General features: G+C 53.1%; 2 protein-coding genes across 4 annotated transcripts; both read right to left on the reverse strand.

Annotated features, from left to right (window-relative positions):
• Positions 1–1,005: 1,005 nt before the first annotated feature.
• Positions 1,006–10,701, reverse strand: SLC16A8 (solute carrier family 16 member 8). Of its 2 annotated transcripts, none has more exons than XM_032106880.1 (5): positions 10,059–10,701; positions 6,720–6,956; positions 6,076–6,219; positions 4,689–5,552; positions 1,006–2,551 (listed from the first exon to the last, which is right to left on the reverse strand). In XM_032106880.1, exons 2-5 carry the CDS (start codon positions 6,946–6,948, stop codon positions 2,160–2,162), a joined length of 1,629 nt encoding a protein of 542 aa, XP_031962771.1. In that variant the 5' UTR covers positions 6,949–6,956; positions 10,059–10,701; the 3' UTR covers positions 1,006–2,159. The 2 variants fall into 2 exon arrangements, with proteins under 2 accessions (XP_031962771.1, XP_031962770.1); XM_032106879.1 differs by having other exon boundaries at positions 6,720–7,019; positions 10,059–10,680.
• A 953-nt stretch (positions 10,702–11,654) lies between these two features.
• On the reverse strand, positions 11,655–24,624 carry BAIAP2L2 (BAR/IMD domain containing adaptor protein 2 like 2). Of its 2 annotated transcripts, none has more exons than XM_032106763.1 (14): positions 23,578–24,624; positions 22,577–22,652; positions 22,214–22,300; positions 21,160–21,221; positions 20,771–20,842; positions 19,321–19,437; positions 18,803–18,949; positions 18,181–18,333; positions 17,601–17,742; positions 16,605–16,830; positions 15,618–15,689; positions 15,113–15,293; positions 13,257–13,297; positions 11,655–12,442 (listed from the first exon to the last, which is right to left on the reverse strand). In XM_032106763.1, exons 1-14 carry the CDS (start codon positions 23,614–23,616, stop codon positions 12,367–12,369), a joined length of 1,491 nt encoding a protein of 496 aa, XP_031962654.1. In that variant the 5' UTR covers positions 23,617–24,624; the 3' UTR covers positions 11,655–12,366. The 2 variants fall into 2 exon arrangements, 1 of the variants encoding a protein (XP_031962654.1); XR_004239719.1 differs by having other exon boundaries at positions 12,360–12,442; positions 13,257–15,025.
• Positions 24,625–24,707: the final 83 nt, after the last annotated feature.

The raw sequence follows: 24,707 nt of genomic DNA on the forward strand, positions 1-24,707 counted from the left end.
GAGCAGTTGAGAGGAACTGAAAACGCTTCAGTGGAGCTTGCCTGAAAGCCAGCAAGGAAAAGTGTAGGGCAGCATAGCTGGGTTTTTTTAGGAAGAGGTCTGGGAATCTTGCAGCACTCTCTATAGTGAGATCTCATACCCTAAGGGCTTCTATTTGCTTTTGTGATAAAAATTTAAGAGCGGGAGGCTTAGTGGGAAATGTTGACTTGTGACAAGGAAACAGAGGGGACCTTGTTCTAGTGACCTGCCTGGCTGGCAAGGGCAGCTGTATTCATGCTGTGGATCTTGGACCTCTGGGAAGTTGTGAGCTCCTTCTTGGAGGGCATACTAGTGAATAAGGATAACCCAGCCTGGGGTTACTGGGGAAAGAGCTGCAGAGCAACTTGGTTGAGCAGAAACAGCAATCTTACCTTGTGGGGAGGGAGAACAAGCTTGAGAGCACTGGATGAATGCCTGCAGGGCCCCAGCACCCTTGCTGCTGCTCTCCTTCTCCCAGATCTTTGCATCTGGGATTTTTTATGGGGGTTAGTCTCATTTGGGATGTTTCTAAGTGAGTTTGAATAGGAAAAAGCCCACAGTCACTGCTATGACTGGCTCAAAATCAGATCTAACAGTGGTGTTAGCAATGATGGGACAGAGTACAACCTTATGGGGTTTACCTTCTCCCCTCCAGTCTTCTGTCTCTTCTTAAACTGACATTCTTCAACAGCTTTATTTTGCTCATCATTTACTGTCATTTTTGTTTGGGAGCATCTAGAATGAAAGCCTTTCCTTCATGTCCTCACTCCCCTGCTGTGTTTAAATGGCTTTATCGGTCCTGCAGGCTCTACCAACTACCCACTAATTTGTAGTCAGTCTGGTCTGGAACAAAACACATCTTTTGGTGACCCCACGAGCTGCCTTCCCTGTAGCCCTCTGCTTAGTTTTTGATCCCTTGTTATAGTCACAGGTTCCCCCAGGGTCTCTGAGGTGAAGCAGTTCAGGAAACCGGAAGAAAGAGCTTTGGCCAGGGGTGTTTATAAAAGATCCAGTCCTAAAGCAGATTAGAAGTGGTTTAAGCATGCCAGGGAAGGTTGTCCTCTCTGAATCTAGAAATCCATCACTGCAGCAGGGGGTGAGGGGGTCATGCCTGCCTTACCACGTGCTCCAACACCCTTGTTAGCAGCACTCAGGGACTGGGGCTTGTCCTTTTGCCTTACCTTTGATTCCTTTATGTAAGGAGGTTTTCTCTATTTAAGAGGAAAACACAGGCACATCTGGTGCCATTCCTGCTCAGTGGATAATCACCTGGAACATGGTTATTTACCTGTCTTGAAACCCCCACCCCCACAGGGGCCAAGTTGTTCCCTTCACGCGTCAACGGGACTCACTTGAGCCTAGATAAAGCTGGCTTGGTGCTATTCCTGTCAGCGAGGCTCCGTATTGTGGCTGCACACCTAATGGCATTAGCCTTTCTTAGGTGTCTTCTTCGTGTAGCTCAGCAGCAGCTTCTAACACAGACAGCACTTCCCTACTTGGGAAAGCAGCATCAGGTGTCACTGCCCCAGCTTTACCATCCACAAAAGGTGTGCCAGGCAGAGGTGGTCAGAGCTGGTGGCCTCCTGGTCTGGCAGTGCCCCAGGGAGTTACTGCAGAGAGCCTGGTGTCTACCCCATGGTGGTGGCCCCTGGAGGTGGCCAGGTGGTAGCTGTGAGTTATACCACCTCCTAAACCTGCTGCCAGCGAGACTGAAGTGGGGTGAAGGAAACACTGACACCAGAACAGAGCGTACCAGATCTGATTACGAAGAGTCTCTAATTGTTTGTGTTCTGTATTGTGACAATGCAGAAGGAAAAGGAGAGTCCTTGGCATCCTCTTTGGAAGACTTTCTCCAAGGCTGGTTTGAAAATGAGGAAAGAAGATTATTATTTTTTTCTTTTTGGTGTTCGGGCTGATCTGAGCCTGTGTTGTACCAGCATGGGTGCAGGATGCAAGTAGACATATCACTGGGTGGGTATGTGGACATATGTACATAAGGACCAGCTATTCTTATACCTCTCCATCTTATTTCTTACGTCTGCCTTTGTCCCAGCTTTCTCCTCCCCGCATCCCACCTACCCTCCCATGCTGAGCTGCTTGCAAACAAGGCCGGTTTTATACATCCCTCTTCTCTGCCCTGGCTAAAAACTGTCCCTCTCCACCATCTGGTCAGCGTTGCAGCCGTCTCGTGCCAACACCTCCCCATCCCCTGTGGGACAGCCACCTCCCTCCCCACTCTGCTCATCTGCCACATGGTTGGCCTCCTCGTTGGCTGCCACCATGGCATTGTCAGTGCTGTGGGCCGGCTGGTGGTTGTTGCTGCTGTGCTCCTCAGCTTCCTGCACGTCGGACTCTGCTTCCTCGGTGTCACTCCCACCTCCAGCAGTGGGGTTGTTCTCTGGGGGAGGCTCCTTCTTCCCTCGGTTCAGGCAGCAGTAGCTGGCAACACCCAGGAACAGAGCAGAGAGCACAACCTCTGAGCCCGCCAGGTAGAAGATCACCTCATAGTTCTTGAGAGCATCAACCAGGCGGCCTGATGGTTGGAGAAGAAATGAGATGGTTGGAGAAGAAACGAGATGGCTAAATTCAGCCTATGCACTCCTGCATGGACAGCCCAGCTCAGGTGGGCAGCACATGCTGAGGACCCATTCCTCAAGGGAAGAGCAAGAAGCCTGAATATCTAAATATCACACTGGGAAAGAGCCACACTGTATTTCCAGGCAAAGTATGGTAACAGTGCATGGTTGGTGTTTTCCCTTGTTTGGACAAGCTTAAATAATTGTGACACCCTGATGTTATCGTTTCACTCCATGCTGGGCCATCTTCTACTTGCCAAGGTGGGAAAAGCCTCTCATGAGTTGACTTGGCCAGTCTCAGAAAAGAAAATTTGAGAGGCACTGCTATTTCTTATGCTAGTATGTCAGGAAAACATTCTGAAAGGAAGAACAGATTTCTCTTTGGCAGAGAAATCCCTTTGGTTGGCCCACACCTGATGATTTCTGTGCCAGAGATTTTCTCAATCTATTTTCTGAATCCACTGGGACTGGCAATGGAGGGAGAGTTGCCAGTCCTTGGTGCTGGGGAGCATGAACAGCTGCCTTGCTGCAGTCAGGATGTAGCCATGGAGCCGCACTCTTCATCTCAGTCTCGTGTGCTCCCGAACGCAGGTGACCCCCAGTCCCTGCTGTGGTACAGTACATGCCCTGAAACTGGCCCCAGGACACGCTGTGGTGCCTCCCAGAGCAGTCATGGGAGGCACGTGGTGAATTCCTTCGCAGGTGAATGCGCCCATTCAGCCAAGCCGGGTGTCGAGCGAGGAGCCTGCGTGCACTAGTGCGCGTGCGTGTGTGTGTGTGTGTGTGTGTGCAGCTTATCCTGTGCCAAACCCCCTCGGCCCCACGGAGCGGGAAACAGCTCAGGAGGATTACACCAAACAAAGCCACTTTGTTCAACCCCCTTCTCCCAGCTGAGCACTGTTCTCCCCGAGTCCGAGCCATCAGGATTGTCAGAGCGCTCAAGCTTCCTGCACCAGGGGAGTCCTAGAGCAGTGAGGAAGGTGCCCCCAACACGACTTGGCTGCACCCAACACCACTCTTCAGTGACCCAGCACTGTCTGTGTGCCATTGTATGTGCACACAGCACCAAGGCACAGCTGAACTGAGGCAGGAGGGCTGAGGGATGTCCCTTGTTAGCACCCACTGGTGTGCCTTGCTCCTTGGGGCAAGGCGCTCTTAAATCCCTCTCTCCCTCAGTGATCTCTCTGCAGCTGCCTCCAAGACATGTATTTCTTGACCTTCCCTGGCCTGGGACTGCCGACTGCCCCACGGTTTATAAAGTGAGACATGCATTATTGTTAGCATTTAAGAGGGTCTTCTCTTGGCCGCCAAATTTTACTTGAGAACTGGTTGGAGTTGCTGAGGGCGGGTTTTACTCATAACTGGTGGTTTGTGCTGGGGAAAAGACCATTCACACCGAGGTCTTCACTTTAGCCCCTGTTTTACAGCTGAAGGAAGGGGTGCAAGAAACAAGAGTGGTTCCTGCCTGGGGATTTTCCATGGTCTTGTCCCTGACTCTTCCTTGCAAATCAGGAAACTGCACTTTGTTTGGAAATAAGCCTTTGGCATGATTTGGCATTCTCAGATGTGATCAAACACTTAGTATTAATCTACGCCAACCTCCATTCAACAGCCTGTTTTTATGCACTGTTTGTGGGGTATGGACCTCACCAGGGACTGTGACCTAGACTAGACTGGCTGAAAAGCTGTGAGCATCTTAATCCTCTTAGAAAAATTAACAGCAAATGCCTCAGGGAGCTGTACAAAGTGTTTTGACTTGACTGACAGCAAAACACCTGTGCCTTGGGATTGGGATCAGCGCAAATTGAGATCGCTATTCGCAGTGCCAACCAAAAGGCCATGGACACCAAGGAGAAATTGAAAGACGCTTTGTCCTAATGAAGACTCTCAAAGGTTTGCCTGCAGCATGTGCCTGACCCTATCCTTAACACGATTCTCTGCAACATTCATAGTGAAGGCAGAGATCAGCTCTTGGCTTCTAGAGCGAATTTAAATTTGGGAAATAGGGTCTTTCTTCAAGTGCTGTGTCCATGCCCGACGCCTGCAATACTGTGGAATGGCAGCCAAACGAATCCCCTATAGCAAGACACCTACCTGCAGAGGGTGGGCCGATGAGCACGGCGAAAGCCTCGATAAGCAGGACCAGCCCGATGGCGCTGGAGAACTTCTGGGAGCCAACGATGGCCATCAGCACCTCGAACTGCAGCGCCCCCACCATGCCGTAGGAGATGCCGAAGAAGACGCAGAAGATGACCAGCCCCGTGTAGTTGCTAGCCCTGGCACTGCAGATGTCTGTCAAGCCGTTGAAGAGCATGGAGAAGCTGAACAGATATGCCACGTGAGGGCGGACCCACTTCAGCCCTGCCACCATGCCACAGGCAGGGCGGGCAAAGATGTCTATGAAACCAATGATGGAGAGCAGGAACGCGGCCTCTGTGTCTGGTACGCCTGTGTCCTTGGCATAGTTGACCAGCAATATGGGGGGCACGAAGAGACCCAAGACCAGGATGAACTTTGAAATAGTGTAAATGATAAACCCTCGGTTGGAGAAGATACTAAAATCCAGAAGCTTCTTTCCTTTCTTGGGCTTCTTCTTGGCTTTCTTGCCTTTCTTGGTTCCATCAGTGGTGCTGATTCCCTCCTCTGATTTCCCTCCTATGGGCAGCATCTCCTTGGCTTCATATTTGTCCTGAGCTTTCCCCATCTTCCGCTTCATGCCCATATCCAGGGGTCTCATGACTGCCCCACAAGTGCAGCAGTTAAGCAGAAGGCCCCCCATGATAAGGAACCCTCCTCGCCAACCAAACTTCTCCAGCAGCACTTGCCCCAGTGGAGAGAGGGAGGAAAGGAAGACAGGGCTCCCAGCAGCAGCCAGTCCATTGGCGAGAGGCCGACGCTTGTCAAAGTAGGTGCCCAGCATGATCAGTGAGGGCTGGAAGTTCAACGCCATACCCAGACCTACATGGAAGTGAGTGCAAGAACATGAGATGTGGCTTGTAACAAGTCCCCTCAGACTGTCCTAGTCCTGAAGTCCCATGATGGGATGAATGTGTTCCTCACAAGCCTCTGTGCCTTCGTGTTGGTGGGTTGCCCCTGCAGAGGATAGGCTAAACCAGCCTGTCCACCTGAAGTGTGTTTGAATCAGGTTATTGTGCCCATGTTTAGGCAGGACCTGAGCCTTACACAGGAATTCTGCCTCTCTCCCCTGCCACTGTGTACTGATGTCACCTACCAGAGTTGCCATGATCACTGAGCACCACTTCGGTTTCTTCTGCCTCGCAACCACAGGCCCTGGCTGTTTAGATCCAGCAGATGCATCCCTCACAGGTGCAGCGTTCAGGACTAGATGCTTCCCATAGCATGTGCAAATACGTGAGGGAGACCTGATACTAGACATGGCAGTGCTAGAGGGAAATTCAACATGGTCTTGGCTCTTTCCCAGGTAAGTCTGTGTTGCCTCCCCAAATCCCAGGGCTCTCACCTGTCAGCACACCAGCTGTCAGATAAAGCTCAATGATATTGGTGGTAAAAGATGCCAGGATCATCCCAGCAGAAGCTAGCAGCCCGCCAATGAGCATCACGGGCCGGCAGCCAAACTGGTTCACCATGATGCTGCATACTGGTCCTAGGAGGAAGCAGAGGAGACAGAGTAGGAGACCAGAAGGAGACAGGACAACTGGGAAGGGGCAGGCAGCCCAGGCAGGGCACTCAGGGAAGATGCAACAGTAATGATGGAACTCACTACTTGGCTGCTTAGATATACATCTGTTGGGCCTGGCCAAGGGTGAGAGGCTGTGGTGTGGAGACTTCTGCTCTGCCCTGCCCTTGGACCCCTATTCCCTGGTGCTTGGTGTGATAGGAACAGCACTTGAGGAGTGGGAGCAAACCCTGTATCAGCTGTCTGGGATGTACGTGGGGTCACCCCTGAGGTCTCCTGGGGCAGAGGAAACAGGGATATGAGACGCAGCACACTTCCAGAAGAGAAGTGGTAGGACAATTGTATTCTGCATCGTGATTCATGACCAGGCCAGTGAGCATGAGAAGAGCCCATGGGGACATGGCCTGGGCCTATGGCAGAGTGGAAAAGGTATGAGTTGGGGAGAGGGAAGTGTGTCCAAGCGTCACCTGTCCCATAGAGCATGGCCAGCATGATGGAGGAGATCCAGGCTGTGTCACTGTAGCCGACGTGGAAATCTTTCATGAGCTCCTTGAAGTAGACACTGACGGCTTTTGGGAAGGCATAGGAGAAGCCGGTGATCACAAAGCAGCCAAGGAGCACGATCCAGCCCCAGCCACCATCCGGGGGCTTCACAGGAGCTGGGAGTTGCCCTTCCTCTGGGTCAGGTCTCCCCATCTTCTAGCCTAGGAATGGAAAGGCAGGCCAGGAGGAAGTAGGGCAACAGAGAAGGAGAAAATCTGCTGGTGCTGCAAGAAGAGAAGAGAAAAGCAGAGCAGCAAACATTTACTACAAGGTTTCTCGCCATGCCCACCATCTCCAAGCTCTGAGAGGCTCATTGGGGGATCACATCTGCTCTTTGTACTGTGATCCTGCCAGGCAAGATGGGACTGCTTTTGGGTGTGAGGTCATGCCTCAGCTGGGCAGAGGTGGGACACTTCCCCTGAGCTTAGGGCAGCCCAGAGCTCCATAACCCCTGGCTGAACACAGCTGAGCAGTGTCGCGGCTCCCAGCTGAGCCTGGAGTGCGGCATCTGATGCAGCATCATGATCTGCAACATCCCCCTTGCTTCATATCCAACCCTGCCTACAGATGGTGTGAACCAAAGGCCAGCAACATGAACCCTTTTTGCTTCCTAAAATCTGCCTTTGAGCCTCTCCCATGCTGGTCTGCTCCAGCGGGGAGCCCTCCAGGACCTGCCTTGCCACAGAAACCTCCAGCAGTGAGGCAAGGAGATCCATTAAGCCCTCTGTGCTTTCCTCTGGGAGGCCCCAGTGCATGGCACTCTCCTGCTCTCTCCCCTCCCCGCCATCAGGGGCCAGATTTCCGAAATAGGTGAAGGGGGAGAGCACAAAAAACGGGTGGTTATTTGCATGCCAGAGAGATTAGGGCTCCGTACATACACAGAGGGGCCGGAACAAAGCCTAAGTGGGAAGAAGGAGGGAATTAGAGGGGATGTCTTGTGAGTTGCTCTCAGGGCTTTAAGCTGCCCAGGAATTTTGCTCCAGCTGGCTGCTATGGGTATGTTTTTCATTTCTCCCTTAGGTACCAGGTCTCTGCCCCTTCCAGCACCATTGGCCACAGTTTCTTGGTCAGCCAGGCTTATTTTCACACCCGTCTGCAAAGCCATCACTGGACCTAGACTATAGATGCCCCCAAGTAGATTAGACAGGCATTCTCCATGCCTGAGCTGGGCTTTTTTGGGTCCAGTTTGTCTCCTATCACCATCTTGCTGGCAGCACACTCCTAACATGGGTCCTCTCTCCTGCCCAGCTCCCTTGGCTGAAGGACTGCAAGATGGCAGCAGTGTCCCCATCTCTTGGCACCAGCAGTTTTGGGAAATGCCAGGAGTCACATATGGACTACAGACTGCTGAAGGGACAGGGACTGTCTTATGGATGTGACACACATAGCTAGAACCTGGGAGTTTTGGATCTGGGTGCATTTCTCAAGGAAGTCCCTGTTCTTGGTGTTCCCCAAGCAAAGGGAGTGAGTTGAGCTGACTCCCGTAGCTGCTGTTGCTCTGCATGTCAAGGAAGTGCAAATCCTTTAGACAGGAGTGTGGATGGCACAAGCTGGGGCAGACCCCAGGCAGAGGGCCTTTACTTGGCAAGAGTGGTCCTACCCCCTCCACCACCCTCTGCTGTACCCCTCCTTCCCCTCTCCAGGGGGCCTCTGCTCCTGAAAACACAGAGGGGTTACTCAGTGCAGCACTCAGATGCCAGCCACCACGATGGGTCCCTGCAGCAGAGTTCCCCAAACTTTCAGGATGCTGTGAGCCACAGAAGAAGGGAGCAGAATCTGGCTCTGAGCATGGGTTGGGGCAACTGTCCTGGATGGCCATTTCCTAGCAGCTCTTGGGCTGAACCACAGGGGCTGGCACAGGCTCCTCTAACCTCTCCCTCCCAGCCCAGGTCTCAGGGGCTGTGGCAAGGGACAGACACAAGAACTGAAAACAGGGGGCTAGAAAAGAATAATTATACGCTCTCCAGCTATCCATACCTCCCCCATCTCACCCTTCCTGGTGCTTTCTGGATCACTGGCACCCTGACAGACAGACTCAACAGCCTCACTCAGCTTCTGCCATTTTGCCCACTGTTCCTCTCCCAGCTCCAGCTGACGGACAAGCCAGACCCAGCTGCACAAAAGGTGACTGGCTGCCAAAGCACAGTGATTTCTCCATCAGTGCTGGTGCTCCACTGCTGCACCATCTGCTGCACGTAGCTACTTCAAGTAAGAGTGGCTGCCACCAAGCAGAGCCTGAGACCTTTTATCCAAGCCCCTCTCCCAGCCTGGCTTTTCTTGAGCTCATCCTGCACCACAAATTAAATGAATTAATAAAACCATTGCGATCCATCTTTCCCTGAACCCTGCCACTCTCTGCCAGCATCCTAGCAAGAAAATATTTGTCTGTCTGTGGCACGCTCTTCAGAGATTTCTGTAGCTCTGCCTCTCAACAATGAGTCCATGGCATCTGCTTTTGAAGAGCATGTTAGACAAATATTCACGAATACTTATTTGAGTTTGGAGCTGGGAGGCACCTCTGCAGGAGCACTTGCTCAGTGCTGCAGAACTGTACAGCAAAGCATGAAAGCACTTTTACCTGCCTGCAGCTAGATGAAAACGATGGGCTGCACCAGAGGAGCTCACCTGTGGAGATGCCTCCAAGGCCAATATGCTATGGCACACCTCTGCTGCCTGTCTGCTCACACCACACACCCTGCACCTGCCTTTGCACACTCCACAGCTCACTAGCATTTTCTCCTCAGTTAAGGAGCTTTGTTCACAGGCAAAAACACTGTGTGTGAGTTCACATGCACCTAAAAACTCATCAGCATGGGCATCTGCCCTTCCCCGTGCATCACAGGAAGGTGGGCCAGGGCAGGCACTGCCACAGAGCTTGCTGCAGGTGGCTGCAAGGAGAAGACTTGCACTGACACCAGGAGGCACAAGCCCAGGTTGGAAGGGTAAAGACCACAGCAGGTTCAGCTGTGGCTGCCAGTCCCTGGACACATGCAGAGCACAGTGCAACTAGTGCTGGATAATGCCCAGAAAATCCCCAAGCTGCACCCAGGAGAGTCCACATAAATGCTCTTCACACCATACAGATGAGGTGGGAGGTCTATTTTTTTAAGTGCAAGGGCCATGATTCATGCCACTGGCCTCTCCAACCCACAGACAACCCCCTGGGAAAGCATTCGTTAGAGAATTAAATGAGTGCAGGCTCAGGATGGACTGTCCTATTGGCTGCTGGAGCAAGGATGCAAGCACCCCTCCACACCACTGACCTGTGCAATGAAGTGATGACCTCCCGAGCACAAACTGAGCTTCCAAGGGTTGAGCAGATCTGTCAGCAGTGCTTCCTTCTCCCACTGGCTGGCACTTCCCGGCTCTGGATGAGGGTGCCTGGTTAGATGGTCCTCCTGGATCTTCTCCCCATGGTGGGCACAGGACAATGCCTGCAGGAATCCAGTACCTGTCGAGCAGTCTCTTGTGCTCCGCTCCTTCCTTCGGAGCAGCTATGTCCTCACAAGACAGCTAATTCCCGTCTCAGCCTGCTTTCCTCCAGTTCCAGCGATGCCCAGCAAAGCTGTCAGTGGCAGATCTGGGGGAACACCCTGTGTGGGGTACCCCGTTGCCTACTGTGGGTGCAAGCAGTGCCCCACGGCACTCCCAGTGTGGATGTGGGTCAGGAGCTGCTTATGGTTTCAGGTCGGCAGAGACCAGCGGGTGCTGAGCGGGCAGAAAGCACTTCTCCACTTTTAAGAGGCTTTTCCAGCCAATGGGGACGAGGTGGCTGCCTGCCACAGCCCGAATCCCCCGGTAATCCCGCTGCCCAGGGGCTCCTCGCGTTTTCCCCAGCAGAGCAGGGCAGGCTGGCGGGGGTAGGTTCGGTCGGAGGGACCAAGACAGGAGGAAGCGGGGTGAGGGTGGGGGGTGTTGGGTGCTGGGGAGGGGGGCAGTGGAGGAGGAGACCGTGTGCCCGTGCTTCAGTAAGGGGCAAAATAGGTGAAGGTGCTGCTTTTGAAGCTTCCTCAACTGCCAGCCACAATGGAGAAGTGCTGGCGCGGTTGTGCAGGGCATGTGCCCAGCAGAGAAGTAAGACAAGGAGGAGCAGCCGAGGAACCACCGCCAGCCATGACTCAAACTACCAGATCCTGCCCACCCCTGGCAGCTCAATAACCTCCCCTCCAAAACAACCTCCCCAGTGGCTGACTCACAGAAGGAGGTCTGGCAGGCGCTGCGGAGGAGCCACTCTCTGGCCACACGTGGGGGAAAATTTTATTTCCAGGGAGGGGGCTGGGGCTCAGCCCAGCTGATGTTTTGGGGAGGGAAAGGCCTGGGCTGTAAACCCCTGGACCCCCTCAGCAGCAGGGCAGCAGGGGGGCTGCGGGGGCTTGGCAGCACTCACAGCCAGGGTTTAATGTCTATTAATAAAGCTAATCAGCTAAGCCCTGGCCACCTCTAGCGCTCCATCCCTCACTCATGCTGCCTCTCCCGTGAGGGCTCCCCCAGCACACTTAGGGTATTCCCAGACTGGTGACGTCCCCACAGGTCCTAGGGGAATGTTTTTCCCCTGCACTAAGTGGCCCTGGGGTGCCCAGGGCACAGGTTCCAGCAGTGGGTGAGGAGAAGGTGGCCACAGGACAGATGGGGGGACTCAGGGGGGGCAGCCAGCAGTGGGCAGTACAGCCCTCCTGGTGCCCTCCACATCCACCCCAGACCCTGGGCTGGTGGCTGCATCTGGACCCACAGCACTGCAGTGTCCAACACAACAACCATGGGCAGCCATCGTGGCCCCAGTGCTGGTGGGGAGCTCCTCTCCTCCTCCCCCTGCATCCTGTGACTGAGGTGACGGCCACTGAAATGGACACAGAAGATGCATTAACCATTTTATTTTAAAAAAACCCATATGTTTTCCACAGGACAGTACATGAAGGAGCAGGGCAGTGCTGCTGGACAGTGTCGCCTGCCCCTGCCTTGCCCCAGCACTGCCCAGCAAGGGCAGCACCTGGGGTGACAAGGGGCAGGTGCTGCTACAAATGGACACAGTTGTCAAAGGGGCTAAGACCAGACCCTGTCAGCTGGACCACATCACTGGAAGCCTTCTTGTAGCCTTCTCTTTTGGGATTCGTTCTTCTGGTAGCAAAGGAACTGTCTGGTGAGAGTCCTTCTCTGCCCACAGCAGAGATAGCAAAGCTTCACCTGCAGCATCCCGACAGCACTGCCCTGGCTGCAGATGATCTTAGCCAGCCTTACCTCCATCCACCTCCAGCATCATCCCCTCTCCAAGACCACCAGCACCAGTAGCACCAGACTTCTCCCTCCCACTCAAGTACAGCAACACCACAAGGGAAGGGAAGGGAAGGGAAGGGAAGGAGGGATCAATCCAGAAAGGGCAGCAGAGATCTGCTTCTGGCTAAAGCACACCAGACACCCAGGTGAGATGGGTCCCATTGTCCCAGAGGTATGGGAGGGGAAAAGAGAGTTCGCTCCATGAGTGGCAGCACTAGGTTGCTGCCCAGCTGGAGGTCACAGCGTGTCACTTCTCCTCCTCCTTCTGTGCTGAAATTCTTCACCGTCCCCAGCCCTGCTTCATCGGATGATGGGCGCCGAGCGGTCATTGGTGACTGTGGGGCGCAGCTTGACTGTGGCAAAGGGGTTGGTACCTCTGGAAAGGGAAACAGGCAACCATCAGAAAGCCTGCAAATGCCACGCGGGGATCCCTGTGACCAAGCAAAGGCTACTTAGTCCTGTTGCACAGTCACCTCCATGCCAAGGAGGAGAGTGTGGTAAAGCTCATTCCTGAGTATGTTTTCTCCATCCTTTACACACCCTGCTGCACATTCCCATGTGGTTCCATTTGGGCTCTCCCAAGGGCTTCTCACCCTCCCTCTTCCACAGGATGAAGGGACACTAGCACATGGCTGTCCCTCATGATAGCACTCTACACTTGTAGAGCGTACACCGACCCTCCAAGCAAGGAGCTGGGCAGCAGAAAAAGGCCACAGCACCACACCAGAAACATGGGGACACCAACCCAGCTGCAAGGGGGAAGAAAAGCAGGCATTGATGGCATGTCTCATCTCCACAGACCTGACTCATCGAAACTCAAAACCACAACTTTTATCCCTCAGCCCTTTCCAAGCAGGCAGAGATGCACAGTCATGTAGCTCCACACTCAGGCTGCGAGCTGCTATTGTGGCCCTTCCAGAATGGATGGGAAGGAGCATGCAGGTCTGGACATGTGTTCAGGGTGCTCAGCTCCTACCTCATTTTATCAGTCAGGATAGGACCTTGCTGGTCAGCAGAGGCCAGAATGGACCACCTCTGCCTCCTGTCCTGGGAGGTAGGCTGCACATTGCTTTTGCCCAGACACTTCCCTGTTCCTCCCACATTTGGTAATCCAAAAGATTAAATAATAACAGCATTGTAATAATACTCCCCACTGTCAGATGGCTCCAGAGTGGAGTTCCTTGTCTTACCGTGGGAAGAGCTCAGGGGGCTGGTCAAATACTCCTGATTTCTGCAGTGAAAAGAAAAGCAGCAGTGAGAAATTTGGAGTGGGGAATGGAGAGAGAAAAGTCGGGCAGGAGACACTGCACACACGGAGGAAGATTTCACAAAATGCTTAGGAGAGTTAGGAGCCCAAGTCCTCTTAACAGGGCTCTGACTCCTTATTCAAGCTTTGCAAAAGTCCACAAATTCCCCACTATAGATAATACCCTGAATTTTGTTGTGGGGGGTTGTCCCTAAACTGGGGGTTCCTTACTCTCCTAGGACATCTTCCTTTGTTTTGGGGAAGAAAGGAGATGACTCAGATCCCCAAAGTGTCATATCTGAAGAGCACAGCAAACAGTGAGAGTCTGAGCTACATTTCACCCTCCAGCGCAGCCAGAGATGCCCCCTCATGTTGCCCACACACCCTGGCAAAAAGTCTGTCATCCGTGCCCTCACATGCTTCCTGCATCCATGGGGAATTCCAGAGGTGTACCTACCTACCCTACACCACATATTACTTAAAAGTGGACAAACCTGACGGACAAAGTTAGACCTAGGTCCCGTGGCCCTTATTCTTGGCCAGTAGATAGTGAAGGATCAGTGACAACTGACCTGCTAAAGTACTCTGGTGACAGACAAGACAGCCACACGTGGCTATTTGTGATCCAGTTGGGAAGTCACACCCATTTTCTTGCGGCTCAACTGGGGGATGTCCTGGGCATACATTTAAAGCAAGGCTGAGTCTTTCCAAATCAGTCTTTCCCTCCTTTCTAATGAGGTTCCACACTTTGTCATGCTATTCCAAATGCTGCACACAACTCATGACTCAATCCCAGGTCTATCCCTACACCCTAGCCCTGGGACCAGATGAAAACCAGTGACCCAGAGGGACAGAGAGGCTGCAGAGGCTGTTCCCCGGAATTGTGCAGCCTGAGGCTACCTGAAACCACAGAGCAGGACATAAAAGGAAAAAAAGAGTAATTAAATATTGCAGTTTCCAGTTCTTTGAGCCATCCAATTGCTTGCAGCCTTGCACTGGCCTGGAACCAGTAACCACGGACAAGGTTTTCCAGCCCTCTGTGAGACTGAGCAAGTAATGCCCCACGGGCAGCACTGTTCTTCTTTCTCCCAGGTCCTCACCTTTAACTTTGTTCTCCCCAGTCAATTCCCCACTGCTGGAAGCAATAAGTGGAGGACTTCCTTCTCCCATCCATAACCCATGGGTTGGACACAACTTGTTCTAAAGCTCTCAAAAATAGCTCGGCCTTTGCTCTCAGTTTTTCCCTACCCCAGCTGTGACTTTAAGCCAACCCTCATCTGAATTTCAAAGAGGAACCCTATGAAACTCCTCTCCATTCTCTGAAGGGAGAAGAAGGATGGCATCTCTGTTAGCTGGTCACCCACTCCCAGACCAGCCTGGTCACTCCACAGTCCTACTATTAGCAGAAAGAGGTGCTGCCCTGGAGCCACCAGAAATCAGGCTGGGAGGTCATGGAGGAAAGGACTGAACTGAAGGGTCCCTGGTGAGCAAAAAGAGAGAGAGGTGAGAAGGGCAGGGGCAGAAAAGCATTCCCTTGGGGGAGCAAAGCCAGGCACTGAGGATCTGCACACAACAAGCAGACTGGCAGGGGTCAACAGAACAAGGTGGCATGTGAACAGACTGGGTGAGAAAGACTGGTGCTAACAAGACCTCTTAACTCAGGAAGGCAGCAGGTCCCTTCACCAACACCAGAAACGTGATTGTCTCTACTGGCTAAAGCAGAAAAGGTGTGCTTTGGAGCATGAAAGTCAGACGTGGCCCATTTCACACACAGCCACCAATCTCTGCTCAAGCACTCACCTTGGAGCCAGAATTGAGTGGGGCAACCACCCCACTCTGGTGACTGCTGGCACCCACTGAGAGGGGAGGTGGGTTCGGCACACTGGGCTGGGCAGCAGCAGGCCAGTAATTGCTAGAGGACTGAGTGCTGGGACGGTCCAGGATGTCATCCATACTGTGGCTGCTTCGCAGTGGGAAGGACCTGAGCAAGAGGAGAAGACAGTGAGGTGGGAGTCAAAGAGCAAGGAACAGGGAGCAGCACAGGTGCTAGCCACAATGTGGGATATCTCTGGAGGAAATACACGTGTCTTGGACCGGCCCAGTCCCAAGCACCTTTGAGATGACATTGCACATGTTACAGGAGCTGCCTAGAGAAGCCTGAGAGATCCCAGGGCACAACGAGGCCCTTGGCGGGTTCTCCAGCACGGGAGCCCTGCAGCTCTCCATGGACACACTCTAAACAATTACCCCACTGGCATTAGTGGTGTACCAGGAGGTCCTGCCCAGCCAATTGCCCTCCTGTTACCTGGTGTCTGGCTCCTCCATCTCCCTCGCATTCTCCAAAGGCTTGACATAAGCTTCAGGGAACCAGCCACACCTAGAGCACAGGAACAGAGACAAATGAGGCCCAGGCCACTGTGGTTTGTGGTTCTTCAGATCCAGTTGCCCAGCACTTCTGATCTACACCCATCCCACACATCAACCAAGCCACATTTGCCACTACCATGTGTGACAGGGTTCCTGCACTTCTTTCACCCATGGGTGGGGCACAGGGGTTATCGTGGCGCAGACTTTGAGCTTGGACTCGCTTATCTCAGGGGCTGTGCAAAACCTGTGCTCCTGGGAGTAGTGTTGGTGCAATCCAGCAAGAGACACTCCAACCAACTGCAATCACAAGGAAGCTGAGGAAAACTCTTCCAGGGATTTTGCAGCAGCTCCACTCCAGAAACAGCCGCCCAAAGACAGGCACTGCTCTTGTTCATCTCACATCTGTGAGCGTTCCTGCAGAGCACATCCTATGTGGAACGAGGCAGGCTTTACACACAGATGTTGGCTGGCAGTGCCACAGGGAGTAATTCAGTAAGTGCTGGGTGCAGCAGTTTCCATGGCCTGCCTGTGCTGGAGGCTGTGGAAGCAGTTGCAGCATGAGCTAAGAAGTGCCAGGCCTCTCAGGTAACTCCAGCGGTTCATGGCCCTGAGCTGGATCCCATGACAGGAGTAACTCAGCCATGCAAGCCAGGAGGGGGTCACTGCATCCCTGGCTCTTCCACCCAAAGCCCCTGGAGGTTTCTCAGGCAGCCCACCCAGGCCAGCGCTGCCACACTGCATCTTCTTGGCACGGAGAGCCCTCATCACTGAGGACACAGCGTTGTCCCCCACTGAGATGGTGGGTGGGACACAGTGCCCAGGCCACACCAGGAGGTGAGCAGGGTGATAATTTTGGGCTTAACCCTCCCAGCTCCAAACTCGACAAGCCTGCATCTGGCCAATTTGCAGCACCAGAATCACGTACGTGGACGAGCCCTCCAGTTTGCCGTAGAGCCAGCCATTCTGCGCCTCTGGCATCAGCACCGCGATGACATCCCCGGGCTCAAACCGCAGCAGGGTCCGGTTGGCACCCGTCGTGTGGGGCACGATGGCCTGAACTCTCGTTGTGCCACTCCTCTTCCTGCCCTCGCTGGTGCTGCTGGCCTCGCCAAAGGAACCCGAACGGGATGTACGGCCCGTAGGGAGCAAACCTGGGGGGAGGCATCCCAGGGGTCTGGCTGGAGCCTGGCGTCCTCCTGCAAGACCCATGCCGCCTCAAAGAGAGCAGTGCTTCCCCAGTCAAGTAATTACTCTAGTGGAGGAGCAGATGGCCTTTCAGGGAGAGAGCAAGGCATAGCATGGGAAAAGCAGAGTAAGCATCCTGCAGGAGACAACTAACTCAAGCCAAACCCATTTATTTTGTGCTGCGTCCTCTTTGGCCAAATGCCTAGAGCATAGGCACTGCATGCCCTGGCTGATGCCCTGCCTGACAATCCTCTTCCCAACCTACTAGAACTACTGATTATTTGGGTAATTTCTCTCTCTCCCTGTCCTTTTTTTACTTCTTTTAAAGACTTTAAGCTGAAATTTCTCAGGAAGGAGAAGCAGGTGTGTCACGAGGTAAGTGGCTGTGTTTCACAGGGCAAGCTAACATTTAATCCGGTAGTATGAGGGAAGGTGCTTTACTAAAATGGGAACTCTAGCAAGAACCAGTGCTTGAAAATTGCTCATTTGTAGGTTCCTCACCTCACACAGCCTGGCCTTGCCCTGGACGGACTCTGCCCTGAAGGCTGAGCTCACTTTCTACTTCAGCCTTGCCCTCTACAGCTCCCATAGGCACTGTCCTCTCACCATGCCCAGGAATGTGGCTGAGGTCTGGTGGTCTGATAGAGAGGTGGGCCCTTCCCAAACCCAACCCTCTTCCCAGAGAGCTCCAGCCCCTGTGTCTCCCCACAGCACTGCTCCCAGATACAGGTCATACTTGCTGCTGATGGTGTCCTCCTCAGTGGCCGCCTGGGAGACTCTGGCTGAGGAGACATTCTCATTTCTGGAGGGTCCGGAGAGAAGATGCTGGATCTACTCCCAGTCATAGAAGAAGCAAAGTCCCCAAGGGGTGTCTGGGGCTGTTGGAAGGAAAGGGGGCTGAACACACATCCACAAAGGCTGTGTTAGGCAGGAGATGCTCTGAGAGATATGCAGTCCCTCTTAGAAAGCCAAACTCAGCACATTCCTCCATCGCAGCCCACACACAGGCTGCTCTTCCTCTTGGCCAGGAAAGGCCACTGGAGCTGGACAAGGCAGCAAGCACCACAGTTGGCCAAGGACTGACCTTGCCCTGCAGCCTCACCACCACAGAACTATTGAATTCTTTGGGTTGGAAGGGACTTTCAAGGCCATCTAGTCCAACCGGCTGCAATGAGCAGGGACATCTCCAACTAGATCAGATTGCTCACTGCTCAGTTCAACCTGACCATGAGCGTTTCCAGGAACAGAGCATCCACCACCTCTCTGGGCAACCTGTTCCAATATTTCACCAAACAAGCTGTCTGTGGGCTCCTCACCATCTCGAGGTGGGTGGGTGTGAGCCGTCCAGATGGATACCCCTGGCTGTGGGAGGCTGAGAGCAGACTGGGTGAGTGGCTGTTTGAGGGGTTGCGGCTGGCTTCCAGCTGCTCCTTCCACCGTGGTGCCTTGGTCTGGATCATGCTGCGAGCCTGGGGAGAAGGAGAGAAGAGGGGGTGATGGACAGGGCAGACAAGCTACAGAGGAAGCCTAGGGCTTACATGGGCATTAGAGACCAGGTCCTCCCACAATTAGGCTTGTGGGAATGGCCAAACAGCTCCCTGTAGGCAGGAATTTCCAGGATGGCACCCTGCAACAGAGATCCCATGGTCCCAAAGACCCTGCTATAAACACCTACAGCACCCTTTCCTCCTCCATCACTCACACACCCAACTAACCCCATGTCAGCACCATCCTCAGCCCCAGACATCTTGTCCCAGCCTAGTACAGCCAGCCTGAACTTCACAGCAAGAAACAAAATAGCTTCCTGCCCAGTCCACATGCAGATGCATCCTTCACCTAAGGGATTGCTCAGCCCTGGCTCCCTCCTGCCTGCATGCTCCCCCTCCGGCCCTGCTGCCTGCTCCCCCAGTTCTGCTCCCCAGCATGTCAGGGCTGTACCCTGCTGTAAAACTGGAGAAGAGTGTTGTAGAGCGTCTGGTGCTTTTCAGCCAGGAAGCGGTAGCGGCGTTTCTCCTCCAGCTCAGCCTCCCTCTGGCTCTCAGAGACGAACGCCTGCATCTCTGAGCGCAGTCGGATCACATTCTCCTGTGTCACAGGGAAAAAAGGGAGGAAGGGACCAGTGAAAATCCAGCAGAGTGGGCTCAGGGCAAGGGTTGGAAGGGGTCATCATGTCTATCAGCTTCCCAGTCCACTTGCAGTGCTGAGCAGCAGAGAGGAGCTAGAGCAGCGTGCCAGGGATTAAATTCTTGCTTATTGAGGCTTCCTAAATGAGGAAAGGGCTTGGCAGGAGTGAGTACCACAGGTCAGTAGCATCCTGTAGAACAGGAGTTTCCTACTTTCCTGCCTTTTGAACATTGGGGCAACCCCTTGGCTGAGGTTGCTGAGAAATCAGCCCTGGCTTCCAAGATATTATCCAGTTCTTATTACTAACTCCCCTTCCTGCAATCACTGCTTACCTTCATCTCCCGGGCATTTTTGTCACGCGCCCTCTCCATTCTCCACAGCTCTGCCATGCACTTATCCAGGTTGGTGGCTCTTCGCTGATACTCCAGCTCATACTGCTTCTGGCTCTCCTGCCAGGGAGAAAACAGGCTCAGTAAGGAACCAGAGACCCGGCCACACCGTGAGGCAGCAAGGGTCCTGCTCTGATTGATGGTTGTGAAACATAGATTTAGAAGAAACAAAGATTTTAGTTATAGGCTAGCTGTGTTGAGATTAGTTGGAATAGGAAAGAACTTGGGCCCAGTAAGAGTTAATTAAAATAGTTAGTTAGGAGAGCTGGGCCTGAAATGGGTTTTAAAATGTTAGTAACTGATTGCCAAATAACTGATGATCTGTCATTTGTGTGTTTGCTTAGCTGTGCTTAGAATGAGAAGTAGAAATATTGATAAGTTGGTGTAGGGAACAAGACAATTACCAATTTCTTCCCTTTGTGGGAACCCATCCAAAAGTCATGCAAGAAGAAACTTACAGGTCACTAAAGTAATTAGGATTGTTAAAGCTCAGAGAAGCAAAAAGGTCAAAATGAGGAAGATGAGTTACTTCATCCTTTTTGGGACCACTGACCCAATTCAAGACCACTGACTCAATTCAGGACACACACTACGCATGCTTAATGACATTTAAGCTCATTTCCATATGCAGTGGAGAATGGGAGGTGTTAACGTTACGAATATACATTTGTATTTTGGATATTCATAATTTTTGTAAATAAAAAGCTTTGTGTTTGCTTGGATCGGGGCCCTGCCTCTTAGGGAGCTATCCCATGCAGTGCCTGGTGCCACATAAAACATACACTTTCTAACTCTAAACTGTTAGAGAGTTTTTGTCCGTCTCAGTTGGATATCGATATTGGATCGATATTCATATTTTGGTAAATCAGTTGGATATCTGAGTCCACCTGCAATCAGGCTTCACCCGGATCTCTTATAAAATGTCTTTCTTTATCTTTCTTTTCAATTTAAATGGCCCCAGAGTGCTGATGAACCTTCAGATCTCAGGAGCAAGGACTGGCACCCAGCTGCCCCAGCACTGGGAGCAAGTCCCCAGGCCTCTACCTCTCCCTGTGACACTACCCACCAGCATGGCCAGCTGGGCCATGGCAGCACAGGACCCACAGACAAGCAAAGCCTGGGGTTTGGAGAAGCTGGGAACTCTGCTTTTGGGATGCTGAGTCTCTCAGCTCTGCTCAAGCATTTGGCAAGTCCCACTGCACAAAGAACAGCCACCTCTTTAGCTCTCCATAATCAGCTGAACAAGGGGGTTTGTTCCATGATGGAGAAGATAAGACCCCCTATCTCGTGCTGAGAAGAATGAAGGAAACACCTCAAGCATTCAAGCAAAAACCCTTAGGTGAAGGGGAGAGGGGAACAAGAACTGAGGAGGAGAAGGGAGTGAATCACTTACACTGATGAACTGCACATCCATTTTGCTGTTCTTCTCCATGTGCTGCAGCAGGTCTATGTGGAAGGTCTGAGCCTGAAAGAGGCGAAGGAGTCATCACCCTTATCCCTTCACCCAACATCCCTTCACCATACAGGGATGTTGCATGCACTGTGATAAGGGGTGGCTCATAAAACATGCTGAGCACATGACTCACTCACAGCCAGGCTCTGGGCATGCCAGCCCTGTAACCCTCCTCTGCCACGTGCAGCAGGGAAAGCAGGGAGGCAGGCACCTGCCTGCAGGTGTGTGTGAGGGCAGCTGATGGGGTGAACACGGTAAATGGTGATAAGCTGTATTTAAGTAAATCACTTTATTCTCCACCTCCACCAGCCCTTGGGAAAACCACTCACCACAACTTCCAAATCAGAGCTCAGTAGTCTCTGCGTGTCAGACATCTGCATCAGAATTTCACCTTCAGGGGAAAAAGACAGAAGGTGAAAAAGTCCTGTGGTCATGTCCTCGTGTGCCCAAGGAGGCAGACCAGCAGCGTGCAGCTCAGGCTGACGATACATGGCTGTGGAAGAGATATCAGAAAGCACTGCTCTCTGCACCGCGCTCAGCTACAGCCCCAGGTGTCAGCAGGCAGCCTCGCCTCTGCCACGAGCTCTGGGTGCTGGGTTTCTGTTCTGCCACAGCCCCTGCAGGCCCCATTTCTAATCCCAGTGGCTCCCCAGCTGCCATGCACAGTTCTGGCTGTCCCATGGGAAGGTAGCTCCAGCACCCACTCCGATGCTGGGCATGGTCCCGCTTCACCAGTGTCGGTGTTATGGAAGCAGGAAAGGAAGAGACTGATGACGGAGCAGAGGAGCTAGCTGGGAGGTGCAGATGACAAAAAGAGTCTGCAGAAGGGGCGCATCTGCTGGCAGCTTTTTGCTAAAAAGTTTAGCAGCGGAGCAGTTCCCTGAACATATTTTCAGCAATCGCCACCAGGCTGCAGAGTTATTTACACTGTTGAGTGTGACTCCCTCAGCCCCAAGCTACCATTCCAGCTGTTGCAGGCTCAGGAGGACAAGACCCCATCAGTTGTCAGTGCATGATCCCTGGCTTTTCCCTCACATCTCCAAGAAGGAAAAAAATGCTTCCTCCATGATGAAAATTTCATTTCTTGGGGCAGGATGCCTCAACAGGGACTGGTTTCTGTGAGAGATCCATCCCAGGAGCTAAGCTCACTGACTGAACTCAGAGAGATACAGCGAAGAGTGCTGGGGCTGTGAGAAATATTCAAGGACACACAATAAATTTGACTCTCACCACCTGGACAGGGCCCTGGTACAGAGAGACACCACTTAAAGGAGCTGTCTTTCTTGCCCCAGTACCTGGAGATGGACCAGCTAAAAACCATAAAGGTCAAAAAAACATAACTGTGGCTCACCACAGGACAGATGACGTGCAGGAGAGCCTTACCCAGCATGTGTGAGGTGGAACTCTGCAGTGCTTGCTCCCCAATCTTCTCAATTGCCTTAAAATACACTTCAGCAGCTTTTGATAATGCTGTGGGGAGAGGAAAGGGGTGGTAAGGGTCTGGCCTGCCTTCCCACCATCACCACCACCAGCAAGCAGCACAACAGAACAGCCAGCCCCTGGTACCTCGCCTATAGGCACCCCATCTCTCCCCATCAGCAGTGGGTCCTGGAGCTGAGGAGCGCTTAAGAGCAGCTCAGGACATGTCAGAGGTGGCAGACCCTGTCCCAGGTGGTGGCACAGGGGATGCCCAGGCTGGATGCAGCACTATGGTCTGGAGCCCTGGCTGTGTGGGACCCCACTCACCGTGGAAGGCACGCAGGTAGTTGTTCCCCAGGTACACCAGGTTCTCCAGCGCAGGGTTGAACTGCTCCAGGATACTCTGTGGCCAGGCAGAAGCTCGTTAATGCCATTCTTCCTCATGCCCAGAGACCTCAGCAGGTCAAGGCTCCCCTGCTGTGGTTTGGCTGGGTGAAAGCCCCCTCTGGCGCACTGGAACCGAGGCGATGTACAGCCATGCACAGCCAGCTCCCTGCATCGGGGCTGGCTAGCAACTCCAGCTGCCCTTAGCCTTCCCAAGGCAGCCAGGAGAGGAGCCAGAGGGCCAGAGGGCAAGGTAGCTCACTGCAGAGCCAAGGGGTCGCCTGAATGAAGACGGCTTTCTCCCAAGGGCCCGCACCCACTGCAGGCAGGGGAGTAACTGCAAGGGGATCTGAGCAGCCTTTTCCCACACCCCACAGCCAGCCAGAGGGCCACTGCTTATTATCCAGGCATGAACACAACCCTTTCCCAGCCAGGATGTGGTGCACTGCCAGACTCAGCACTTAGTAACAGAAGGGATGGACAACCAGCTTCTCCACTTTTATTTGCATTCTATCAAAGGTGCCCATTGGCTACAGAGAAGACCAGAGACTGGAATAAGCAATTCCCCACTTCTGTCAGCCCTCCCTGCCTTGTTTCAGCACTGCTGTGTGTAGGGAAGCGTTTCTTTCAAGGGAGGGGCAAAATGGACGATCGAACTTCTTCCTACCAGCAACCAAGGTGTGTCACCCTTCATGCTCCATGTCCAAGCCACCCTGGCTGCCCAGTTCCTTCCTGAAGCCTTTAGGACACACACCACCCTCTCCTCCTGCCAGCTATCTGCTCCCAGACATAATCCAGAGCCCACAGGAGCTGCTGCAGCTCAGCCTGGGAATGGATTCAGCCCTCAGCTGTCCACCCAAGAAAGCCTTTGGTAGAAAACACTGATCTCCCACCCACATGTCTCCCATATGCAGACAGAAGCAGCCTTTGATGCCAACACTCACCTTATAGATGGAGATGGTGGATCTGTAGGACAGATCCATTTCTGGAGCCTATTCACTCTCCCTCAGAGAAGCAAGGAGCAAAGTAGAGTACAAGGTGCTATAGGACTAGAGGACTCTGCTTCTGCACAGGCAGCTGGATGGAAAGAGCCTGTCACCAGCAAGGAAGGACAGCAGGAAGACACAGACGTGGTACAAAGGGAGCACTGATGGAGTTTAATAATTCACCAACCGAGAGGCTGGAACTTGATCTCTGAAGTAACCAGACTCTGGGGGGAGAGAGGAATCCTGCAACAGCCAGCAAGGACATGTGACCGGCTCTTTGCATTATTGATTGCCAGCTTGGTACCCAGCTCTGCCCGTCCTGACACCTGTGGTGCCGGCCACCTGCCCGAGGCACCACCTTATGGCTCGCTGCCTCCGGCACTGCCGCCACACTGCCACCGCTCCGGCGTGGCTTGCTCGGCCTCACTGTGCTGAGCAGCTGAGGCGTCTTCAGGTCTCTCTCACACAGGCACCTCGAAAGTCAGGAGATCCCTATCAGCTTGTGATTGCAGGCAGCAAAGAGCAGCGGGCAGCAGGGAGCACAAGGAAAGCTCTAAACAAAATTCAACTCTGCCCTGCCCATTATTCCCCCACCCCAGGCTTAGCCCTCGGGCTCTTAGCCTCCCTCCCACTCCCATTGTCACTGAAACTCTCTAACAGCAGGAACAGGCTTCTGTCTGAACCCTTTCCCAGGTTTCACCTCCGGTGAGCTGGGACCAGAGCGCTGTCATTGTGATTTCTTCTGGGCATGGGCCTGGGAAGAGAAGGAGCAAGCAAAACCCAGCGTTCTATTTTTTAGGCCTGGCCAGCTCCAAGAGGATCCTCATATTGCAGCTGGTCCAAAGCCTCTCTACTCTGGTTGCAACTGCTGTGGGGCAACCAGCCCCTCACACTACACACGTCCTGCCAGGGCTGGCTGCAGGGACAGCTCATTCACTTCTTCAGCCCATACAAAGGGTGTAAATCCTGTGTCTCAAGGAGCCCTTTTTCTGATTTTCTACCTGTAAGAAATTCAGAGTCAGCAAGCCTAGAACCCCTCTGGGAACTTGTAGGATGGAGAGAGACAAGAGAACCATGGACTGCACAAC

The sequence above is a fragment of the Corvus moneduloides genome, chromosome 4 (genome assembly GCF_009650955.1).
Source record: "Corvus moneduloides isolate bCorMon1 chromosome 4, bCorMon1.pri, whole genome shotgun sequence".
NCBI lineage: Eukaryota > Metazoa > Chordata > Aves > Passeriformes > Corvidae > Corvus > Corvus moneduloides.